This window comes from Festucalex cinctus, chromosome 1 (genome assembly GCF_051991245.1).
Source record: "Festucalex cinctus isolate MCC-2025b chromosome 1, RoL_Fcin_1.0, whole genome shotgun sequence".
In the NCBI taxonomy this organism is placed as follows: Eukaryota; Metazoa; Chordata; class Actinopteri; order Syngnathiformes; family Syngnathidae; genus Festucalex; species Festucalex cinctus.
The window spans coordinates 14,776,180-14,801,671 of NC_135411.1; the positions used below are offsets into that span (position 1 = coordinate 14,776,180).

The following is a 25,492-nucleotide window of genomic DNA, read 5'->3' on the forward strand; positions in this document are numbered from 1 at the left end:
AGCATTCATGTTTTAGTATTTATATTTATTATAATATAGGGATATTGTCACTCAACACCACCAACAAAAAATACATGGTGGCATGGATTTTAACGATTATATAATTATTTTTTTACTGCCTGAATGATGGTTAATATAGTGGGTTAATATAATGCGTCAGTACTCACTTTTAATGATACAAATTTGGTTGGTATTTTCAATAAAATGAAAAAAATGTCCCTAAATTATGAAAGTAAATATTGATTGTAAGACTTTCTTTTTTTTTGTGATAGTGTGTAATAAGTGACCACTAGATGTCGCTGTGACATATGCTGCATTTGAGGATGGTCGGAAGTCTGACTTTTCCGACTTCAAACCAGGAAGTGTGTATGTACGGGAATGCCCCCTTGAACTCAGAAATTAGACTTGCGAAGTCAGGAAAAAAAATGGATGACTGGTTAGCACGTTCGCCTCCCAGTGCTGAGGACACAAGATCGAGTCCAGGCTTTGGTCTTCCTGGGTGGAGTTTGCATGTTCTCCCTGTGCCTGCGTGGGTCTTCTCCGGGTACTCCAGTCTCCTCCCACATTCCAAAGACATGCATGGCCGGTTAATTGGGCGCTCTGAATTGTCCCTTGGTGTGATTGTGATTGTGAGTGGTTGTTCGTCACTGTGTGGCCTGCAATTGGCTGGCAACCAGTTCAGGGTGTACCCCGCATGATACCCATAGCCAGCTGGGAAAGGCTCCAGCAACCCCCCCGACCCTTGTGAGGAGCAAGCGGTTCAGAAAATGGATGGATGTCTTTATATTAGTGTATACACACAAATTATAGTACTAGTAGTAAATATATAATAATACATATTTTATATACTATATAATATATTACTTTAGATAACACAATTGCCTGATTAACTTACTGTTATGATGGTTAGCATTTTTTTTTTTTATAATTCCAATGTCCTTTTCTTGATTTCTGAAAAATTTTGAATAATGTAGTTTGATTTTTTTAAATATTTTTTTTTTGTAATATTCTTGGCACTTAGTACAAATTTTGAAATAGTAATAATCATGTTTTTAAATATATTAATGTGTGCATAATTTTATTGAAAAAGTAAAACCAAATTTGTAATTATGAAAATTAAATGACTTTTTATTTGCAATCAGAGAATAATTATACATTCCGAAATATAAATATTTTAATATTAATTTCTGATTAAATGATGTGCCCTGCAATTGGCTGGAAACCAGTTCAGGGTGTACTACTGCGCAAAGCCAGCTGGGATAGGCTCCAGCACCCCCGCAACCCTTGTGAGGAGTAAGCGGTTAAGAAAATGGATGGATGGATGGATTAAATAATGTTTAATAGAACTAGGTACCAGTAAGCTTTTCCCCCCTTGGTTATTGTTTATTGTAATGCAAGACTACATATGATATATCACAGTGTACGTAGGAGCTTCATATGGAAAACAAATACACATTCAAATGTATGTATTTGAAATGTTCTATATTTCATGTCTTCCTTGCTTTACATAATGAATTGGGCAATGATCACTGATCTACTGTTGACATATGGTGCTATACAGACTGATATTCACATAGATGTTGTTCCTGTGAACTGAAGGAGGAAAACCAATAGTAATTGTCATCATAATGCACAGTGGACTCTGAAGTCATGTTTTTGTTCAAGAGGCCATGAGGTATTTGACAAAAGCTTCATAATTGATGCATCCGTTGGCATCCTCTTGGTTGTGCATCAGCTGCTCCACCTCATCCTCGCGCATCTTCTCACCTAAAAGACCAAAAAAAACTAACATTTTATGACATCCCTGTGTCTGATTAAAAGTAAACCCCCAATGCATCATGCATGGTGGGATTTACGGATCAGAGCACCTCGTCAATAAATGAAATTTGTCATATGAAAATACTGTAAAATGGTTTTGATAACATAAGCAACAGTTATGTTTGTATTTTTTATTTTTTTTATTTTTTTTTAAGTGTTTTTAAACACTTTTGAAGTCTAACTTATCTGCCCCTCGTCTGTTATGGAAAAAAAAAGTTATGTTCTTATTTTGCCACCAGATGTCGCTGTTTGTCTTCCCTTTTTGACTGTGACAAACAGTGCCACCTTGCGGCTAATCAGGCTAATCATCTAAAACAATCACAGCACAGGATATTAAAGCGCAGTGATTTACCACCTTCAGCCAAGTGTTCAAATGGGAAACTTGAGACAACAAAATCTGTAAGTCATACCAGCCATCATGCGCTCCTGTTTTGTTTTGTCATTGTAGGTTTCTCAATGTTGTACTTTTCTGTGTACCGGTAAGCTCTAGTTAGAGAAGCAAACCGTTGAAGTTAGCCGTTAGCTGCTGAGGTAAGCTAAAAAGCCAACGTTAGCCTAGGTGTAACAAATACTTGTCCGTCCATTGCTAGAACCTAGATGTTTAGCTCGCTGTCTAGTTTATGTTTACGCTTTTACCGAGGGTAAAAGAAAAACAAACATATTTTGAACATATATAATAGCAAGACAAAAAAATATTGTACAAACATTTGTACAGTGTACCGATACCTCTTTTGTGTTTACAGTAAACAAATCCCCCCTTTTTTTTTTTCTCTCAAACAAACTTAACTAATAAATTGTGTTGAGTTGAGTTCAATAATCATGGCCAAAGATGTATGTTATAAAATGAATCTACAGCCATCACGTTCTTTAGTTGTAGAAAGCAGGATTAAAGTGAATTTAATAATCAGTAGTTTTCAGCAAAAATTTATGCTGATCTTGAAGTATGTTTTCTCCTTTCAAATTTTGCGTCAATCACCATCTAATGGCTGACCATGGATTACACCCCAAAAAAGCAGGAGGCAGAACAAAACTGAGTTCTAAACTGACTGTACTCTCTTCCCCACCAAAACAAACAAAAAACAACAACAAAACGAATCCATGATGGAGGTGTGGTATGACTATATATGAAATAATGGTTTTACCCAGCGTGGCCAAGACGTGTCTCAACTCAGCGCCCATGACGGTGCCATTGCCCTCCTTGTCGAAGACCCGCAGGCCCTCCACGAAGTCCTCAAAGGTGCCCCGATCTTTGGCCCTGCAGATATGCTGGTGGATTGGCAGGAACTCCTCAAAGTCCAGCATCTTGGACTGCATTTCTGTGGCAGAGGACAACGCTTCATTAGGTACTCACTCACTCACTCACTCACTCACTCACATTTTTAGTTGTATGTTAGCATTTACTCATTTATTTACCTACTTTGATATTATGTAAGTATCGAACTGGATCACATGTTTTAATAGAATAGAAAGAAATAGTTAATAATAATTAGTATTGATATATAATGTATATTTGTTAATAGAACTGATCATTTAATGCAATTTTGAAAAATATGTTTGAATATATTTGAAATATTTAAAATGATTATTCCAATGAAGGTCATAGTAGATCATCAAAGCATTTAATCATTTGTAATAAAATGTGGAAATAATAATTTAAACGATTATTATGTGCCAATGCTTCATTTAATTTAGAATCTTGAAAATTGTTAAAAATCATTCCTGGGATTATAAAATGTTATTAAAATAATTATTAATTTAATCATATATTTTTTGAACATTTATTTTTATACTTTTATTGAAATGATGCCAACACAAAAATACTTATTAAAATCAGTTTAAAACAAGAATTATTTATGCTAATTTACCATTTTCTGTATTTTATAATTGACAATGTAGTAATCTAATTTAGCATGTTGAATTACATTTATTTATTTATTTTAATTGAAAATATGTCAAATAAAAAGTAATATTTTCATTTTAAATTAAAAATGATCATTAAGAATAATCACTACTAGTAGTAATAATGTAACGGTTATTCAAATTAATTTTACATTTAATTATTTGTATTAACATGATTAAATAATGTATTATCAATGTATTGTATATATTTGTTTAATTGTATTGTAATGTCAGGAAAAAGTATCTGTCAGTCTTCATTATTGTTGCTATAAAGTAAGTTAATTCTAAAATGTTTGACAATGTAGAGCTCCATTGAGAGTATTTTAGATTATTATGCTCAGCAATGTTATATGTTACATGCTGTATATTGAGCTCAAACTACTTCCTGGTTCATGAGGGAGCCCAGAAAAATCAACCAAGAGCACGTTTCTCCAAATTCTTGCCAAAATATCAGGAAGCAAACTTGACACACCTTCAGCTTTGGGCTTCCCGAGCACGTACATGATCTCGGCATTGGTGGGATTCTGTCCCAAAGCTCGGATGAGATCGCCACACTGGCCGTAGGTGATTTTCATCGCACTGTTGGGGGTCCTGTCAAACAGCTGGAATGCGTCTTTGAAGTCTGTTTGAACAAAGCAACCACATTTAATCACCTCAAATTAGGGATAGACCGATTATCGGCTGGGCCGATTATCGGCGCCGATATTTAGCATTTTGAGAAATATCGGCATCGGCCATTTTGACGAATCATATGGCCGATAATAGATCCTTTTTTTTTTTTTTAAGTGTTAACTTCAGGAAACTAATTTAAATGTAAATGTTTTAAAAAAGTTTTTATTTTCATTTTTGTCGACCCTGGGAACTCTCTGCACCTTCTGTTTTTGGTTGAAATTAAAACTGAGATAAGTAAAAATTTAATAATTTGGATATTTTTAAATTTTGGAAGACTTTTATTTCGTGTAGAAAAAAAACCCCGTAAAAATATTTTACTAACCCTAAAAGTTGCTCAATAAACATATGCTTTAAAAAAAATAAAAATAAATAAAAAATAAATAAAAAAAAGATAAGAGCTGGCGTTTGTATTTTTTCCAAATTTTGATGTCCCTTTTTAGTGAAAATTAATATCGGCTCCAAATATCGGTTATCGGCATCCTTCACTACTAATAATTGGTATCTGTATCGGGCCCGAAAAAACCTTATCGGTCTATCTCTACCTCAAATGTATCCCACCGGGTTGTAGTGGCATTTTAGCGATGGCAACAAAAATGGAAAAACGGAAATAGAGAAAACCAAACAGCCGTTGCAGAGTAGTACCATGACCCGGATGATGAAAAATCTGAACAGATAATTAGCAGTAAAGCACTGATGATCAGCTGTTGCCTCAATGTTTTTCCACACATTAGTAATGAGTTTAGTCAAGTACACCGTGTCGCCCTTCTCCAAATAGCATGCAAGATGGTGGCCTTAAAAGCATACCTTCGATTTGCTCGGGGGTGAATTCCAACTGGAGAGACAGAAAAAGGACACATGCATCAGATTAAAAAGGTTGAAAGAAAAAAAACAACAGTGCTTCCATCAGATCGAGTTGCAGCCTTCTGTCATCTCTGTGCATTGTCGCTGACCTTGGCTCCTTGTCAGCGACTGTCAATTTAATTTTAGACCATGCAGTGTGTCAACACCGCAGGGTCGGGGGGGCTGCAGCAAGGTCGGGGGTTCACATGAGGACCACGAGCTCAATGCGATGCGAGTGGCTATATCTTAGCAAAACTTGCATTAACTATCTTTTTTTTTACATGTTCTTTTTTATATTTAACAATTACTTACTTGACTTACTTTACTTATTATTTACTTTAAGAATTTATCAGGATAATATCATTTTAAGATCATTCGTTCAAGCTTTAAAATCAATTTAGTACATGTACAAGTAGTGCTGCATTTGATTTCTTTTAGCTTCTCAATAAAGGTAAATGACAAACAAATACATGAAAATAAAGGAAAAATATTTTTATAAAGAGAAAAATGTTACAAAAATAAACAAATTGTTATATTATATTATTCTACTTTTTATTTTTAAATGTTCTAATCACTAAAAAGTACATGATTATCTAGAAAAAGGCACAACGTAGCACAGTTTTAAAAATTTGGTTTTTAAAAATACTTCCAAAAGAAAATCACAACATAAAACATGACAAAAAGGATCAGTCTAAAAATGTCATGTCAATAAAATGAAAAAAATTAAATGAAAGTAAATATTTAACAATATAGAGAGAATTAAGCAAATTAATTCTGCTGCCAATGTCAATACTGTTAACAATAAGCTTGCACTACCACATCTCCAGCACAAGATGTCACTATTGCTCCTTTCAAACATGGTTGGCTTGGCCTGACTTCTGTGAAACGTCACTGCCCGTCAAATCTGATGAATGGAGTTAGCAGTATCTTTTGCTTCCCATTGTCGTAATTGTCATCATTCCTACCCTCATTTTAGACACACTTGGCATCGAATTCACAAGCAAAGATCAAGAACACTGAGCAATGATCATGTCCCATTATGATGCCCAGTCACATTGCTACATTGTCAAGACAAGTCAGCTTTATTTATATACCACCGTATCATAAAACTGCAACTTAAAGTGCATTATAAAAAATGTACAAAAAAAAACAAACAATTAATTTAGCAATTTAAAAACAACCGATAAACCGATAATTGTCTGTGGTAATATTTTAACTATTAGCTGTAACCAAGCGAAGACAAAAAAATAATAGCCCGTGAAGCGTGATTTTTTTTGGAACATGTTGCCGTTGGAATGGTTTGAATCGGTCAAGAATTGTAGAAGTAGTTGGAGGACAAAAAAAAAACAGCGCAATAAAGATATATGTACTAGTAAAAACTAGACTAAGTGCAATTTCTGGAGAAATTGCGTGGGAATGCTGAAAGCTGGATGTTAATAGCTGAATGCTAATGAAGAAAACAAAGAAACTGAAAATTACAAAGTAATTACCTATTAATTACTAGTAATAATAGTAGTAGTAGAAACAGTAGTAGTATTACTAGTAATTATTAAGTAGTAACCTTGTAGTTAAATGATTGTGACATTGTATGTAATTGTAGTGAACAACAACAAATGTAAAACAAAACAAACAAAAAATATTTTTTGAGTAAAATACTGTCTGTGTTCATGCAATCTACTACAAAGTTGAGCCAAACTGAAACTAAACTAATAGATCGATATTTTAGTGCCAGTATCGATCCGATATCGATACTGACTAGGTATCAATAATATCAATATTTGGATCGATCCGCCCACCACTATTATGCAGTGGGTTGTATCTGCAGATAGATGTCAGTAATGATCAGTAATCTGATGCTGAATGCAACGCCGAATAAGGACATGCATTAAGCATTTAATTTCCCAATATGATAGTCAGTTGGTTTAAATTTATATCGCTTAGCATAAATGTGATGGCTATATTTGCAATGTACAGTCAGAGGTGGGATTGAAACCCTCACCTTCTGTTTACTTGTGACAGATCTGTTTTAGTTAGCTACCCATTTTAGTGAACTTGCTGTCATCATTGAAGTGTTGTGAAAAGTCATTTAGGAATGCCCTGCTGAATGAAAGAATGCATTAAATATAACGTGTTAGACGAATGCTAATGAAAGATTCATTGTGTGAAGATGATGAATGATCAATTGTAGATGAATTATAAATGAATATAGAATGAATTTTTGAATATAGAATAGAGTAAAAAACTTAATAACGACAAATGACTTCAAAAGTAATGGATGTGAAATAATTTGACAATGGTAAATATTAGGGGTGTGAATTGCCTAGTACCTTTCGATTCGTATCACGATTCATAGAGCACGATTCGATTCGATACCGATTAATCCCGATACGGATTTATACGTCGATTGTTCGTTTTTTGTTGTTGTTTTTTTTACTCAAATTTAGAAAATCCTAATCAGTAATCTTGTACACTGTAAGATTTGTATGAACATGTATTATTTATCTGAAGCTTCAGCCTTATAACTGTGAGCCACTGTATTTAACAGACAGTTTCATATTTGAACAGCATTGAAATAAAATATTAAGGCTTAATGTTCCATTAGTATAACATTTTTCCATGCTTAAGGTGTGAACTCTTACCATAAGTAAGACCTTTTGTTGAATATTTTTCCATCAAAAATGGATATTTAAAAATCGATTCTGCCACCTATTGAATCGATTCGAGAATTGTGTCCTGTAATATCGCGATATATTGCCGATCCGATTTTTTTTAACACCCCTAGTAAATATTCAATATTGAATTTGTACTGAAGAGCAGTCCAAGTGGGGTTCAAACACAGGCACACTGATTACCAGTCCTTTGCAATAACCACTAGGCTGATGCTGCCACAGATGAACCTGTCACATTATATGTATTAATAGTGAACACTGAGGTAAGAAGGTGAACGCTTGCGTTGAATTAGAAAAAACTTGGATAGGAGTAAAAACTTAATAATGATAAATGGCATCAAAAGTAATGGATGTGAAATAATCTGACAATGATTAGTATTCAATATTGTTTACCGTGATAGATGAGGGGTTGAACACGGGGGTCTTAGGACGTTCGGGTTCTGGTGGCGGTTTGGGCGCAGCCGCAGGTGCGGGTTCATCCTTCTTCTTTGGGGCCATGGCGAGAAGCTGTCAAGAGGTGATGAGGCGGCTTGCTCCAGCTAGAAGTGACTCGCAATGACCTATTAGGTCTCTTTTATCTGGTGGCCCCAGGTGCCATCACCACCCCTTACATGCCTGCTGACAACTGTGGTAGCCCTATAAAAGGATATGGCTCCGAGTTTCTATTTGAGACAAAGTTTCGAGTGGGTGGTGACAACACCAAGAAAAGCATGTTTGCCCAGAATTTTCTGCAATTTCAAGTTGTACATTTTTTTTCTCTCTCTTTGTAGTGATAACCTTGCTGGTTGACAAATGCCAGTTTGCATCTCATCACTGAATGAATAAATAAAAAATACAAACGCATACTAGCACGGCAGGACTGCAGTAGACTAGCGACACGGTTTCATGTTTTAAACAGAGAAAGCAAACATGTGTGCTCAGGGGATGAATTTCACAAACAGAATAATGCAACACAATCTTCTATCTTATTTATTCTTAATAATCTTTTCCCATTGCAATGAATAGAAATGCCAAATCCGTTATGCAACAAAAAATGTTTTCGTTTTTTTTTTTAAATAAAAATAAAATCACTTTATAGAGTAATAACATACTATAAAATAATGTAAAGAATTTAATAGTTTGTGCATCAATTCAATTCATTGTGCTGCTGCTGGGGTTCAGCGCTGCAATATTAGTCTTTTTTTGTTTTTTTGCAGGGGAGAAAAAATATATGCACGTGACATGATTATTATAATATTGCCCAACGTTGACATAAAGGGGCGGGGTGGCCATCGGGAATGTAGGAATTTCCCGAACGGCCGGTCCATTTTCCGGCCAGTTGCAAACCCCCACCTACACCACCGTCAACAACTAGCATTCGCCGAATGTAGCCACCCGCTTGCCAAATAGTTTCCCGGGCCAAATTTTGTTTCCATTTTTGTTTAAATATCCGTTGCTTAAAGTGTTATAACACCACAAAAATGGACTGTTATCATTAGCACGCCAATTGTTTTTTTCTGGTGTGCTTGCAATAATTGTGGTTGTTTTAGTCACAATAGGGCTAAAGTATATTTTACCCAACAAAACAATATTTAAGCGTCCTATTAAGAGCCAACCTTATAGCCAACCAGTATGTTTGTTTGACACATTTGGATTTTGACAATTTACGTAATATATGTGCTGTTAAAAAAACAAATGTTAGCATGAGCACAACCTTTCAGTACAAATTTGCTCTTTTTAGCACATTGTTGTGCATCAAAACAATTTTGACTCAATGGAGCATCATCTATTACATCTGCATGAGGAACTAAAATAATTGTGTTTATGATTCACTGATTCATAGCTGAAGGTACAATCGTCATGGATTGCCAGCATCTTTACGCTATTTGTATTGTTCATTTTGAAAGTTTGTAGCTGGACGGGCCAATTTAGAACCCGGTGAATTTTGGTGCAAATTTGTTGTTGTTGGTAGCATTTTGTCAGACAGTGAAGAATTTGCTTAACATATCGGGTGAAAAGAGGAGTTTAAAAATGCCATCCATCCATCCATTTTCTTGACTGCTTTTTCCTCACAAGGGTCGCGGGGGGTGCTGGAGCCTATATCAGCTGGCTCTGGGCAGTAGTAGTACACCCTGGACTGGTTGCCAGCCAATCGCAGAGTTTAAAAATGTCTTTAAAAAAATAAATATAAATAAATAAATAAATAAAAAACATAAAAATATTGACAATGTATGTTTATGTTTCGGATTCAAAGCAAAATAGGGTTAAAATGTAATCTACAAATAAAAATACAAAAAAATACAAAATACATTCAAACACATAAAATGATAAACCCATACAGACACTTTTTTTGTGTCACATTATTACAGAAATATGTAAATAGGTGAGTTTTTCCACAAATATCCGATTGGCTAAGGGAAAAAAAAAAAAAAAAAAAAAATCACAAATGCCGATCCAATAGGTTGTTTCATGCAGTCAATCAATACAGATAAAAATGCAATACAGTACACAATAAAATACATACATACACAAAAAAAAAAAAAAAAAAAATATATATATATATATATATATATATTACATATATGTATCAATAATAAACGAAAACCTTGATAAATATTAAACAAAATGCCAAAACAAAACGAATTTCTAAATCAAAATAACATAAATTAAAAATACAAAAAATAGCATGTGACATATTTACACAAAATGAATATCTAATGTAAAATTAATACATAAAAACAGTCCAAATTATTTCTTTAAAACTGAAAATATTGTCATTAAAAATGTTTTTTTTTTTCTCTCATATTTAAAACAGTTTCACTTTATCAAACAAGGAACCAAACATTTTTTAGTAACGTAACAGGTGCCTAAAATTCCACAAAATGAGGTGAGGATGAGAGTTCTCTAAGTCAGTTGAAAAAAGAAAAAACTCAAATCGATTAAAAATTAAATACATTAAAAATATATTTGTCCTTGCCAATCAATGTATGATGGTAATGTACTAAAATGCAATTTATTGTAATAGTAATTATGTTTAATCCAATAAATATGTCAGTTAATACAAATAAGTTTCACCATATGCTGGAGGTGTGTGTCTATGGAAGTGGACAATTTGGTGCTGATCGAAATGAGGACTATTTGGCCTTGGCGGAGGTCGCTCCTCTCCGGACTGCTATTGTGGTTCATCATTATTTTCAAATCGTAAGAGAGTGTGGATGTCACGCTGGAGCTGACTCGCAGACGACATATGTCACAGCACAAATGTCCCGCGCTGCCCACCAGGTGCTGGTCATGACACTCCGGCAGTCGGCCACATGACCAACTGCATCCATCAAGCTTTCAGAGCATCCAAGACACTCTGCTATTCTGGAACGGGCAGCGTCGCGCGACTGGCACGTCGCGTGGAAAGCCTCCTCTGGGTCGCAACAAAGGCGATTGTTTGTACGACCTTGGACGCAGCTGCGTCCTCTGGCGTCGCACTTATGCAATTCCCTCGGCGCAGTTTGAAATGTGCCACTCAAACTCGAGCCTTATGTATCACGCCGAGAAGACAATTTGTTCATTGGTGGAGAAGAGTTCTTTTTTTGTGTGTGTGTCTGAAAAGTGCATCCGCTTGCGCCTCCTTATAGTGATGTTATGCAATCAGCATTTTTGAACTAATTATTCACACAATTTTGCCTAATTACTGTACTTCTAGGTCTACGGTACTATTTTCTACAAAGCTTGTAACGGTTACTCGAGTAAAGGTGAGCGTTAGAACACCCCAGAAACAAACGAGAACCGAGCTGCAGTAAAACCCATTTCAAATAAAGAATGTAACAGTCTGGTGAAGTCAATAGGTTGCAGGTTTGATGCAGATTTTGCAAATAAGGGATATGCAGTCAAACATCACTTAAAGTTCAATTAATGATGTTCATTCCAATACTTTTGAAAAGTGAGTGGCTTCAAACAAAAAGTGCTCTCTCTGTCTGTCCTCTATCCACTATCCAAACCGCGTGTACTCATTAAATATATTTTGAATATGAACAACATCATCTTTCCCTTTTGAATTATTCAATGGTAAATTATTTTGATTGCTTATGACTTTTATTTGCTATGTCCAATTCCATGCAAAGCACAGTGCTGTGGTTAACTGGAGAAATGCCATCTCGCTAATTATTTATTTATGAATTGTAATAAGTCACAATAACAGAATTAGATCACGCACACATGCACACACACACACACACACACACACACACTCGCACGCACACACATCTATCTGTCTGTCTATCTATCTATCTATCTATCATGACTGGAGAATGTCGCGTGTCTGTGAGTCTGTCTGTCTCTGTCCATCCATGCGTCCGTTCATCCATCCATCCATCCATCCACCAAGCTATCTACAGTATCTAGCTGCTAGCTTGCCTACAGATCTATCTATCTATCTATCTATCTAGGGGTGTGCTCAAAAAATCGATACGGCAGTATATTGTTGCGGGCCTCATTACAATACGTATCAATAGGCAGGCGTCAGAATCGATATTGCTCATTAATTTTAAATAGGCAGTTAACGATGCGTTGCTTGCGTAGGTGCAGCAGCCTCTTTGAAGTTGTGTTGATGCAGGGTAGGGGGAGAGTACATATGTTATCTTATTTTGTCATAAATCCTTCTTCATAAAAAAAACACTGAAAGCTGGTTTCATAAAAACAAGACTGTTAGAAAACATGTGCCTATACTAAAAAAAAAAACAAAAAAAAAACTTTCCTGTACTTCATTGAAAGAGGTAATAGTCCCCAACATTAGAAGGTTCCTGAGCTGAGAAAAGCGCCACTGTAAGGAGATGGTAACTCTCATGCAAGTTGTTGGTGTGCGTCTGACCTGTCACCTGAGCCACACTGCCCTCCTTTGGTCTCTAAAGAACAGCACCGCCTCTTTGTGGAAGAGACTCAATGAGCCCCCAAATGAAGGCAGATTGCCTTGTATATCTCAATGAGAACTTCAACTCAGCCACACTAAGATACACTCAATAAAAGATATATTGAGCTTGTTCATCATCCACATGGTGATTCCTCTCTCTCTTAAAATTTGTTACATCACTAGTAATATAAAGGATAGATTTATGGACTTTAAATCAATCAGTGGCATGTTTGCCAATTGCCAAGTGGTGTTGATGAGTGGCTACTGGGCTTCTATTGATTGATTAATTTTGGCGTTGTTGCCATTGCTTTTTTTGTCGTTGCCAAAAAATCTCTGCAAGCAGAAAAGAACATTCAGTCAGGGCTCAGTAATACTGACGCAACACTTTGAAATGACGAAGAATGAAATGCTTCTTTGTGTGGCTTGAACAGGACAAAGTTTGTAAAACTGGAGCAAGGACAATTGGACAATTCCGAACATCTGGGCATTTCTGATATTTCCGCAACGCAAAGCCCCTTACACGGTGAAAACAAACAGCATATTATATTGCCTGTGACTAAAGCTCTCAGAATATCAATCCTAAAAGTACCATGATGAAAAGTAAAATTATTCCATGTTATTCCTGTGGGATATGGAAACATCGGCAGACGTGTCAAAGCAGTGAACGGGTGGAATTGGATGGTTCCAAATGGAGGCTAAGCAAGGCCACAATGCTTTGCCGTGAGCACTTCTTAAGTGGTAAGAAAGCTACACATTTTAGATATTAATTTAAGGAGGACCAAAAATGAAAAAATTAAATAAATAAATAAAAGTTTGGGTCTAAAAATAAAATTAAAAAAATGAAATACAAAAAATAAATATAAATGGAAAAAATATATACATATATATTAGGGATGGGCGAGTACCGATACCAGGTATCGGTATCGGGCCGATACCAGCCTTTTTTCAAGTACTCGAGTACTCGTGACGCAGACGAGTACAAGCGACCGATGGCAGATGGGGAAGACGTTAAGTGAGTCCTCCTTGCCTGTAAGTGGCGCTAGCTTGCAGCAGTTTTTCACCAAAACTTCACCGGTTTGGAAATACTTCAAAATTGTGAATCTTAAACTAAAAGAGCATTTTTGTGTTTTATTTTGAGCGTTAAAACTATTGAAGAGTGACAGTGCTGTTTTTGTTTTTTGTTTTTTTTTGTCAAAATTAAAGGAAATATATTTGTTTAAAGGCACTGTCTGCCAGTTTCACTCTGGAAAAGGCACTTTTTAAATACAGGATGCACACACTTTAACTCCTTCTCAGTCTACTCTAGGCTTAAGTTAATGTATGGTTGTGATTTTTTTAATTTACCCCCAACCTTCAGCCTATATTTTACCATTTTGTGTTTGTTTCTGGGTGGTGTCTGTGAACAGACGGTTGTTTCCCCCTCCACCCAATCGCAGAGCAGGGGTTGGGAGTGGGCGTAGCTGGAGCAGCGGGGGGCGTGTAGGCAGAAGGGTTGTTTGTTTACGAGTAGAGTGATTAGAGTGATCAGAGGCAGGGGGGCGGTGGGCAGAGGCAGGGGGTGTGAACGTTGAGCTCGTGTGGGTTGAGCCATGGGAGGCGCCCATTTTGAATTGTTTGTTTACAAACAGAGACGGTTCGTTTACTAACAGAAATTGTCAAACCTACTGACAGGCCCTTTAAAAATATCTTTTTGTGATTTTTTTTTTTTTTTTAGTTGTCAAAATGTACTACTGGTATCAGCAGTTGGTATCGGTATCGGTGAGTACTGAGGGTCTGAGTATCGGTATCGGTCTGAAAAAAAGTGGTATCGAACATCCCTAATATATATAATAGGGTGCTGATTGGCTGATTGGTTAGCAAGTCTGCCTCCCAGTACTGAGGACGCAAGATTGAGTCCAGGCTTCGGCCTTCCTGGGTGGAGTTTGCATGTTCTCCCCGTGCCCGCGTGGGTCTTCTCCGGGTACTCCGATCTCCTCCCACATTCCAAAGACATGCATGGCAGGTTAATTGGGTGCTGCGAATTGTCCCTAGGTGTGCTTGTGAGTGTGGATGGTTGTTCGTCTGTGTGCCCTGGTGTTTGGCTGGCAACCAGTTTGGGGTGCACCCCACCTAATGCCCGAAGCCAGCTGTGATAGGCTCCAGCACCCCCACGACCCTTGTGAGGATTAAGAGGAAAATGGATGGATGGATATATATAATGAAAGAAAAAATAAATACGGCTTGCATAATTATCGATACAAACGGAGTAAAGCCCCCTCCGCTTTCCTTGAAGTGACATTTACCCGTTTTTCTTAGCAACAGGAGGGCAAGCATAAGGGTTAATTAAATAAAAATAGACGAAACATCACTCTAATTGTCCAAATTGGTGAAATTATTGACGCAAATATCCTACTCTTGTACCAAAGCATACAAAAGACCCAGTGGTTCACATACGCATTGCACAGCGCACTCACCACTATTATCTGCATTTTATTTTATTTTTTTGAAAGAGCATGAGCATTAAAACCAAGTGGCAAGCGCCTCATTGAATGTGAAGCAATAAATTTGGTTTTTATTCGCCTTAGAACGATAATCTGCTACATTCTGAGTTACCCATGGAGACACTGCCGCAATCTTCTCTGTGGAAAATCAACAAGTGAATGGAGGGTCATACATGTGACCGTGCTGGCTTTTTGTTTATGACAGCTATCATATTGTTCCCCTTTCTCCTCACCACAAGAATAACCTTTCCATAATGGAAATGCGGAGGCTGGACTGTGATTTCTAAGGTTGTTTCCACGAGAAGAAGGCGTTGATGAGAGTCGTCTTCCTCTTCTTCTTTCAGCTTTTCCCTTCAGGGGTCACCACAGCGAATCAGTTGCCTCCATCTAACCCTGCCCTCTGCATCCTCTGCTCTCACACCAACTATCTTCATGTCCTCTTTAACTACATCCATAAACCTCCTTTCTGGTCTTCCTCTCGATCTTCTGCCTGGCATTTGTAAACTCAGCATCATTCTGCCAATATACTCACTATCTCTCCTCTGGACATGTCCAAACCATCTCAGTCTGGCCTCAGGCGTTGATGAGAGTAGCTGTAAAAAAAAAAAATGGTGAACTATGCACGGTTTGCTCATCAGACGCATTGATGTCTTAGCATCTGCCTTTGCTGGATGTCGCTTAAACGACAGTTGACAATGAATTATTGATTTGCTCGTTCCCACAATTTTAATTCCTCTTGGATCAAAATTAATTGGTGCAGCTAGCCGTATGCTGCGCTACCATGAAACTTCTATGAGACACTCTTTAAAGATTCAATTAACTCATTTGCTCCCAATAACGTATAAATATGTTTTTTTTAATGTTCTAAGTGTCCCAAAGACGTATTTATACGTTTTTTTTATTGTTTTTTTATGCTAGAGCATACAGATGGCTTTGATGCAGCCTCTCAACTGCAAAGAACGGTTACAGAAATGGTAGTTATTACACAAATGGCCAGCAGGTGGCAGCAGAGCAAAGGAGATCAACCAGTGCCATCTAGAAAAAAAGCTCAATTACTTACAATTTTAAATAGATATGTGAAAACTGATGAAACTTAGCTCTCTTCTAATGCTAATTGCTTCAAAACGGAAACAGAAACATACTTTTTTTCCTGATGAAAGAAGAGACTTTAATCTTTCTTTTGATAGGTTCCATGCTTTTATAGCAATAGAACACAATATGCTGTGGGCCTTGCAAAATCAGTCAAAATCCAGTAAAACAACCGGGAGTGAACGGGATCATTTCTGTGAAAATGTCTGGGAGTGAATGAGTTAAGAGCAATCTAAGCAGGTTACAGACATCCATCCTTCAATTTTTTATATTTTACCCTCATTCGGTCTGTGGGTGAGTACATACCAAACTCACCTGGTCTTTAGTGTACATGTGTGAAAGTTGCATCCATTACGGACGTGATGGTACAACCATGCGATTTCTGTAACAGCCGCTCACATTTGCAAGTAAAAGCGAGCTGAAAACAATTAGCTTTTTAGCGCGGGATGATGCATGCTGCGGACAGGGGTCTGAGACATTATTCATTATCCAGCAGCCTGGTAATTTACCAACCATATGTTGCCGCCACTCTTCAGTAGTCATTTGGCATAAAAGCAACCCCATTAAAATGTCATCCGTCTTCATGTTCCATACAGCATGGTCATTGGATGTGACATTCCAATGCAACATTTAAGCAGCCAGCACTGATGATATGCTTGCCCGCTGTAGCAAATGAGCTAAATGGGCAATCGCAATCTAACTGCTCGGATTTACTGACTGAGAGGAGAGCTCTGTCTGTTTCATAATAGCCGTTCCCCGTTTTGCCAAGCGGTGTGGTTGAGGCTGATAGTGTTTTATTCATGTACTGTATATCCCTAGAAAAGCCACCCAAAAAAAGCATAGACCTATGACAACTCTATGAAACCAATACAAGGTTAAATGACCCTAATCTTAATCGCACTACCAATAATGAAACATCCATCACTTGTTAGCTTGAGCTTTGGACAATTCCGAGCTGACATCACAAGTCAAAATGGCGGCCTAACTCGGTGAAAGGAAGCTCATTGAAAAGCATTGGACTTTCCATCGTTGTAATTGGATTTGTGAAGATTATTTTGTTTTCAAAATGGGATGAAATGTCATTTGACTACTACAACAATATGCCCAGTTTGTATGCTAGTCACAGGCAAAAGCAGTAGGGGTGGTTGCTTGTATGGAGCCACAACACTGACAATAAGATTTGGTATTAAAAAAAATAATAATAAAAAAAAAATGTAATTGTGGAAAAATCTGCATTGACATTGAAACAAGTATTGGCATTGTAAAAGGTTGTATTGAAAAATAAAATACAGACATAAAAAATTTTCTTTAAGCATATTTGTATTATGTCTTTTTCAATGCCAATCTGCAGATTTTTTTATTTTTTTTTTACACTCGTTCTTTTTTTTTTTGAGTGTCACAGTTTTTCAGTTTTAACTCTCTGGTTTTCAGTTTCATGTCTCTTTTTCAGTTTCAACTTATTTGCAGTGTTTTAACGTGGCCCGCGGGGGTGGGGTTGGGGGCGGGACTTTGACCACGAACACGCCTTCCAGCTTTTCAGGAGAGGAGAGAGGAGAGCCCGCCCTCTGTCAGCTAAAGGCAATAGCTCAATTCCCTGTGGCATATATTATACATATTTAGTGAACGTGCTAAGTGGTTTACTACAGAAACACTGTCGCCACAAGGCTATATGTAGAAAAAACAGACTTACAGGCGGTTTAGGAGTTCCTGGTGAACATTTGTATCCATAGTCTGACTATATGCCACAGGGAATTCAAGTATTGCCTTTAGCCAACAGAGGGCGCGCTCTCCTCTCCTGAAAAGCTGGAAGGCGTTCTCTTGGTCAAAGTCCCGCCCCCAACCCCGCCCCCGCGGGCCAGGTTAAAACACTGCCAATAAGTTGAAACTGAAAAAAAGAGAAGTGAAACTGAAAACTAGAGTTGAAACTGAAAACCATGACACTCGATAAAAAAAAGCAAGTGTAAAAAAAAATCTGCAGATTGGCATTGAAAAACACATCATAATACAAAAAAAATATGCTTAAAGGAGCACAAGACTTGTGAAAAACAACCAGCTATTCTGTGAAAACTAAACAAAACAAAAAACTTAAAACTAAATTTAAAAAACAAAACGAAATCAAAACTAACTAAAATGAAAATTCCCAAACTATAATAACCCTCATCACAGCTTATATTGAGAGTAAAAAAAAAATATATATATATATATATATATATATATATATATATATATATATATACATATTATTTTCACTGACTGTAACACAGAAAAGTAAATTTACACAAATAAAATTTAAATGAACTAAATTACCTTTTTTTTTTTTTTTTTTTTTTTTTTTAAGGAGGTGTGCAAACAGTGCTGCAGCACTTGAGCTGGGAATGAATGTGCCTTGCTCAAGAGAACCCCAAAAATAGTCAGAAAGCATCGATCTGGCAACGCGCCGCCATTTTTACATTTGTCAGCAGCGTGACGTCCTTACAGATGAGCTCCTTTGATGTCATCACAGTCAAGTCCACTTCTGGAATGATATTGACTTAATGCAGACTTTTCTTTTTGCCTCTGGAAGTACTCTGGACGCACTTTCAAAAGTTAATCAGAGGCAGATCCGATTACAGTGAACTTTTCAACTTGATGAATATAGCCAGAAAGCATTAATTACAGAAGGGGTCACCGACCTTTTTGAAATTGAGAGCTGCTTCTTGGGCACTGATTAAAATGAAGGGCTTAATTTATTTTTAGTTCTATATCATGTTAATAATGAATCATACCTATGTCGACACTGATCTTGTTTATGATTTGTCACAAAAATGATCAATATGATGAATTAACGTGTTAGAAAAACATAAACAATGTGCGCAAAGGATTTGATGATTCAGTAGTGGAAGGAGAACATGTCAGGACAGTAAACCCCAACGACCCCCCCCCCCCCCCCCCCCCCCCCAGTTCTTAAAAGCTTCCACAATGTGTTTTGTTATTGTAAATTGCATGAATAAAGTTGTTAAAAGACAAGTGAAGCTTTATTTATTAATTTTTTAAAATAATTTTGTATTGTATTTGGATTTATTTTATTTTTACCCTCTACGCTCCTTTATGATGTACTTACTCTTTTTGTTTATATGTTTGGTTTATTTAAAAAAAAAAAAAAAGTGGTGAGACTTAACATGCATGTAAAGGAGCTTACAAACGCCCTTCTTTGCTTGTGTGCATTTTTGTGGCTGTATCTTTTTTTTAAACGAGGCAATGTGGACAGATTTTTTTTCTACACGGGGAGGGGGGAAAACATTCAGGGGCTAATTTACAATGTATTTGTGGAGTATGAATGACTGCTCAAGGTTCACATAATGACCAATCAAGGCTAAGCTTGTGAAAGTTACTTGACCAAACAGGTGAGCTGTGATTGGTCGTTACCTGAGCCCTTCGGCATTGCGATGTAATTTTTTGTCGACAACAATTGGCAAAAGGGCCAACCCCTTGAGATGAATAAAAAAAATAAAAAATGCTGCTTAATTAATATACCACAAACAATATTGTCCAGAATGTCGTGTTTAGAATAGTGGGGTCACATGCAACTTACTATTGTAGAGCTATTTTTTGTGGGGTTGACTTCATCTTTATAAAAGCTATTTGTAATCAAACGCTTAACTGAAGAGTGGATCTTGCTCTTCAGCCTGTTTTAAAAATATCAAAGGCCTCTGCCGCCCTGAGCTCCTTCAGGAGGTTGTTCTACAAACAACAGCCATAGACTTGGCATCAATGTGTTTTTTCCTTCTTCTTCTTCTTCTTTAATGTGACCGTGGTCTAGTTATTACTGGAAGGCCTGTCCTGAATCTCCGGTGGGTCTCCGGGGCAGGGCTCTATACCAGGGGTGTCCAAACTTTTTCATTTGAGGGCCACATACAAAAAATCAGAAGGACACAACGGCCACATAATGTTGTGAAGAGAAATTGTGTTTAGTCCTAAAAATTGTACAAATAATTTATTTGCAATATGGCAGTTGGGTTATTATAGTTTGGGAATTTTTCATTTTAGTTTTTATTTTGTTTTGAGTTTTTTTTTTATTTAGTTAGTTTTAATTAGTTTTCAGGGTGGTTCTGTTAGTTTTTTTTTTTTCAATTAGTTCTAGTTCTTTAATAAATGCTTAGTTTTATTTTAGTTAGTTTCAGTATTAGTTTTAGTGTTTTGCTTTTTTTTAATGTGTATTACTTGTGCGCAATATTTAAAAAACACCATGGGCGCGACGTCATTATTCCGGTTTATATCAAAATTAATCTACTAAAAATCACATTTAAAATCATCACTCAAGGCTCATGCATTAAGTTAATTACCACAGACTAAAACGAAGGACAATTTTGCTATAATTATAGTTTTATTTTAGTTAGATTTGTAAACATAAAATGTAGTTTCAGTTAGTTTCCTTTTTTTTGAAAAGCATCTTCGTTTTTATTTTATTTCGTTAACGAATTTTAGTTTTTTCGTTCGTTTTAGTTCACTAAAATAACCTTTATAGCACCTGTGTTTTTCGACACCCTCCCTTCTTACTTTGACCATCTCCAAACATTTTTGTTTTTATTTTATTTGAACTGAGTCAAATGCCATTTTTAGCATATGTCGCGGGCCACTAAAAAATGGACGTCGGGCCGCAAATGGCCCCCGAGTCGTAGTTTGGACACCACTGCTCTATACGGTATAAGCAAATCCACTATATCAGAGGAGCAAGCCCACAAAGGGTTAATGCTTTAGAACCTTAGTCCTGAAACACACTGGGAACTAATGGATGACCTGTAAAACCGGTAAACTTTTATTTTTTTCTTCTTCTTCTTCTTATTCATCTTTTGTCTTTCCGGTCCTTGTCAGCAAACAAGCTTCTGAATTCTGCAGTAGTTTTAGGATGATCAGAAAGATGAGTAAGTCTTGCAAGTAATTATTGTGGCAGGAGATAAAAGGATGCATTAGCACCTCTGTGGTTTCTTGAGAGAAATGGGCTGACTCGTAATGTTCGTTATGTGGCAAAATCCTTTTTTTTTTTTTTTTTGTTATTAATGTGTGTGTGAGAAATTAGCTCAAAGCTAAAGAATGTGCTTTGAAGATTTGCAAAATACTACTTACTTGCAACTGCTGCTAGTTTCTAAGTTATTGCACTGTTGGAGGTTTAATGAAATGGTTTAACTTTGTGATTTTGAGACCTGCTCTAAAATACCTACATGGCAATATTGTAATAGTATATTTTAAGTTTTCCTTAATATTTACCACAATTGACATGAGCGTAGTACAGCAAAATTTGTAAACTTGACATTGATGTCTTCCCCCTGAGCCGGGTGGTTCAAGTACAGAAGGTTTGGTCAATTAATTTTCCCAAGGGGGCTTTTAAGAAACTGGAACAGTTTCGGCATGCATGGGTGTTGAAATTACCGTATTTTCTGCACTCTAAGGCGCACCGCATTATAAGGCGCACCTTCAATGAATGACATATTTTAAAACTTTTTTCCATATATAAGGCGCTACAGTAGAGGCTGGGGTTACGTTATGCATCCATTAGATGGTGCTGCGCTAAAGGGAATGTCAACAAAACAGTCAGATAGGTCAGTCAAACTTTATTAGATTACAAAGCAGCTTTCTGACAACTCCATTCACTCCCAAAATGAATAAACAGCTGTTTTATTATTTTCTCTGAGGTAAAGTATTAGTATTAGCTAGCGATCCAAGATGGCGGGATCTTCTGCGCATGCGCTTCACCGATCGTGCAGGGTCACCGATAGCGTCTTGACAGCGAGACCTGGTGCGGCTCAATATTGATCCATATATAAGGCGCACTGGATTATAAGGCGCATGGTCAGCTTTTGAAAAAATTGAAGGCTTTTAGGTGCGCCTTATAGTGCGGAAAATACGGTAATCATATAATTGATGTATCGCAATTCGGCTGAGCATGGACTTTCTGTCTACGTTGGTGTTACCCAGGTCTTTTCTAGAGTGATCGTCGAGCTGGCATCATTTCTTGAATGCAATGCAGCGAGCAAAAAAGTTCAGGATGCTCCACACTTTTCCAAAATAGATATCTGGACATGTTGAATGAAGCACGAACTGAACAAGTCACACATGGTGTAAAGCCCTTCAAAAATGACATGTGGGATTGAGAACACCAGTAACATAAGTAATCAACTGAGATGTTCAGACTGAGTTGCTTAAGACACCTGCCGATAAAAATGTACTGTTGGACAGCCGGTGCAGCCAAGAAATTGCGAGTCTGTCAACAATCCTGCCTAACTCAGACAAATAGAAGAAAATTACACATGCCGTGGCTGTCTTTATAGTGAAGGATTTACTGCCGTAGTGGACAGCACCGCATATCAATACTGAGTTTGGATGATAGAGCTGTGATATAACATGCCTTTGTGTAGTCTCTTGACAGAAAAGTCAAGTCATCTTTATTTATATAGTGCTTTCAAACAGTCACAGCTATCACTAAGTGCTTGTAGAACACATAGCATAAAACATGAACAATAATCCAATCATAACAAACCAACAAAGCTGTTTTCCTTTCCTTCATACACTGTTATTTGAAGCAGTCATAGATGAAAGAGCTAAAAAAAAAGAAAAGAATGGTAATATTGTACCTTTTATGCTACTACTTCCACTCGTCATCCATCCAGCCATCCATCCATCCATCCATCCAGCCATCCATCCATCTGAAACCTATCCACTGACAGAGATGTGGTCTCTGAAGAATGATCTTTTCTTAAAGCAGAGTATCTTTTTTTTTTTTTTTTTTTTTTTTTTTTAAAAGGCTTTTCTAATTCATTGTTTCTCAACCAGTGTGACAATGGTGTATTAGGGCCACATATAATTTTATTAAATTTTTTTAGGGGTGCAAATATTCAGAGAAATACATAACAAATTTAGGAGGAAAAAACTCAATTTGTGACATCATAAAGTGGCAAATTTGCAAGAAAAATACAAATTTACAAGAAATAAACCCGCAGAGAAAATAAATCAGAAACCTGCGAGAAATACACGCAACCTACTCAGATGTTTGTGCCATGTCACAATTACCAAGTTTGCAAATGCCTACGGTGGAAGAACTCGTAACTTGAATTCTACTTTTCGGTGGGGTTTTCAAATAAGCAGATAGTAATCGCCTTAGCAGGGATTAACCATATCATATTAAGCATTCACACTTTGAAGAGGCACTGCAATACAACAGCGTATTAGGGCCACGTATAAATATACAGCCATGGGTCTTCTGTGCCTCGTAGGTCTATCCATTGCTCAAGATTGCGTGACCTCGAACATGTCATCACTCGCAAAATTGCCACTTTGTCACAAATATTCTCATTAATTTCTCGTAAATTTGTGAGTTTTTCTCACAAATTTGCCACTTCATAATGTCGCAAATATTCATTATTTTTTTTCCTCATGAATTAGATTTTTTTTTCTCGCAAATTTGGCACTTCATAATGTCACAGATATTTTTTTTCTCGGAAATTTGTGAGTTTTTTTTCCTCTAAATATTATCCCCCTAAAAATATATGTTTACATATGTCCCTGATGCGCCGTCGTACATGAAAGATCATCAGGTGCGCCATGGAAAATTTTCCAATGTCAATTATTTTGACAGTAAATTATTTTCTGATACTGTTTTTGTCACCAACTCTGTATAGTAAAAGGCAAAACAATCAAATGCTCTTCCACTTTAGTTTTTCCTTGCCCTTTTGTGGTTTGATCAGGGGATATCGTTGCTATTTGTCAACTGTGGGCATGTGAAGCCCTTTGAGACTTTTGTGTGATTAAGGGCTATATAAATAAACTTGACTTGACAGAAATTACATAATGAACTTTTAAATACACTTTTTGTGAATCAGCAAGCAGCAAGTGTTCTTTTTTTTGGCTGTTTTAAGCATTTTGAGATATTTATTACAAAGATGTGTTCAAATGCTGCATCCTGCATCGTAATTTAAATGAGTAGCCGTGCTCTATGCTTTGGTTAAACGTATTGAAGTTGTCACGGCTACTGTGGCTCATTGATTGAAACTTGGACCCATCTTTCTTATCACAATCAGAGCACAGCAGAAGTCTTCTCCTCCAGATATGTGAACACATTTCCATTGTTTTCACACATTCACCAGACCTTATTCAGGACGGCGAAACACAGTTCACTTACAAAGATGTGTTTCTCAAAGGATTAAACATAACTGCCAATCATGAATAATGAATACCATTCCCATCTCAAGAATCATATTTGCATTGGATTTACTTTGCTAAACAAAAGAAACTGTCTCCCTGCAGCCAGTTGGATTCACACAAAAGGCATGATTCAGAGGAAGAGAGTGTCAAATGCTTTTAACACGGTTGCTTTATGTGCAGTTTTTAACCTGACATAAAATGCATCTTAACTCTTTAATTACCAAGCATTTTTCTGAAAAGATAACCCCTAGAATCCCAGCTGATTTTGAACATTTGAACATTGAATCTCTGCTGCTTCTACTGCTGCCAGACTTGACTCGTCAAATTCGTCACCGGATTCCTCGTCAGATGATGTTGAATCGTCAGAAATAGGACGATGCAAACTTTCACAACATGTCTTGAGAACACCGGAGGCGGTGGCTTTTGAAGTGGTCTGTCGTTGTTTTTAGCGTCCTCCGGTTAGCACTCCTCCTTCCTCCACCCACCACACCACAACTCCACAACGCTTCGTTCTTCTTTGCTAAAAAAATCACATCTTTCTTATGGAAAGAGACCACCACTGCCATCAAGAGGGCACAGTTAGTCACTACAGTGCTTCACGGGCTTAATACTAAGGGAAGTTGCCCAAGGGTCTCATCCACCCATTCATTAAAAAAAAAAACAGTTGACAAGACTTCTCGTCGGCGGGTGACAACTTCTGGGTGTCACGTGACGAGACTTCTCGTCCGTGGGTATTAAAGAGTTAAAATCTTTTAAAGGCACTCTTTAACCTGAAGAATTAGAATTGGGCTATGTCAGGGAATATTTGAAAAATGCATACAATTTATTTCAAGTTTAAGGATGCAAGTGTTGAAGTTAATAATTGAAGCTAAATTTGTGATATTTAGGATGTTGTTGATGGCTAATACTTGAAATAGAACATAGGTAAGAAGCTAGGAAATTAGGATCTATTTTCGTAAGACAACGCACAT

General features: G+C 36.8%; 1 protein-coding gene and 1 long non-coding RNA gene across 2 annotated transcripts; one reads left to right on the forward strand and one right to left on the reverse strand.

Annotated features, from left to right (window-relative positions):
* Positions 1 to 1,226: 1,226 nt before the first annotated feature.
* Positions 1,227 to 8,434, reverse strand: myl13 (myosin, light chain 13). Its single transcript, XM_077518613.1, has 5 exons — positions 8,292 to 8,434; positions 5,194 to 5,221; positions 4,190 to 4,339; positions 2,961 to 3,134; positions 1,227 to 1,767 (listed from the first exon to the last, which is right to left on the reverse strand). Exons 1-5 carry the CDS (start codon positions 8,394 to 8,396, stop codon positions 1,661 to 1,663), a joined length of 564 nt encoding a protein of 187 aa, XP_077374739.1. The 5' UTR covers positions 8,397 to 8,434; the 3' UTR covers positions 1,227 to 1,660.
* On the forward strand, positions 2,107 to 19,235 carry LOC144017258 (uncharacterized). The gene is made up of 3 exons (XR_013283148.1): positions 2,107 to 2,217; positions 2,965 to 3,161; positions 18,685 to 19,235. It is a non-coding gene; the product is annotated as an uncharacterized LOC144017258 (long non-coding RNA).
* The last annotated feature ends 6,257 nt before the right edge of the window (positions 19,236 to 25,492 follow it).

Coding starts and splice junctions, on each gene's coding strand:
- myl13 (XM_077518613.1), bottom strand. CDS start 8,396: ATGGCCCCAAAGAAGAAGGATGAACCCGCACCTGCGGCTGCGCCCAAA. Junction 4,340..5,193: donor CACCCCCGAGCAAATCGAAG/GTATGCTTTTAA, acceptor TTGTTCAAACAG/ACTTCAAAGACGCATTCCAG. Junction 3,135..4,189: donor CGGGAAGCCCAAAGCTGAAG/GTGTGTCAAGTT, acceptor CCTCTGCCACAG/AAATGCAGTCCAAGATGCTG.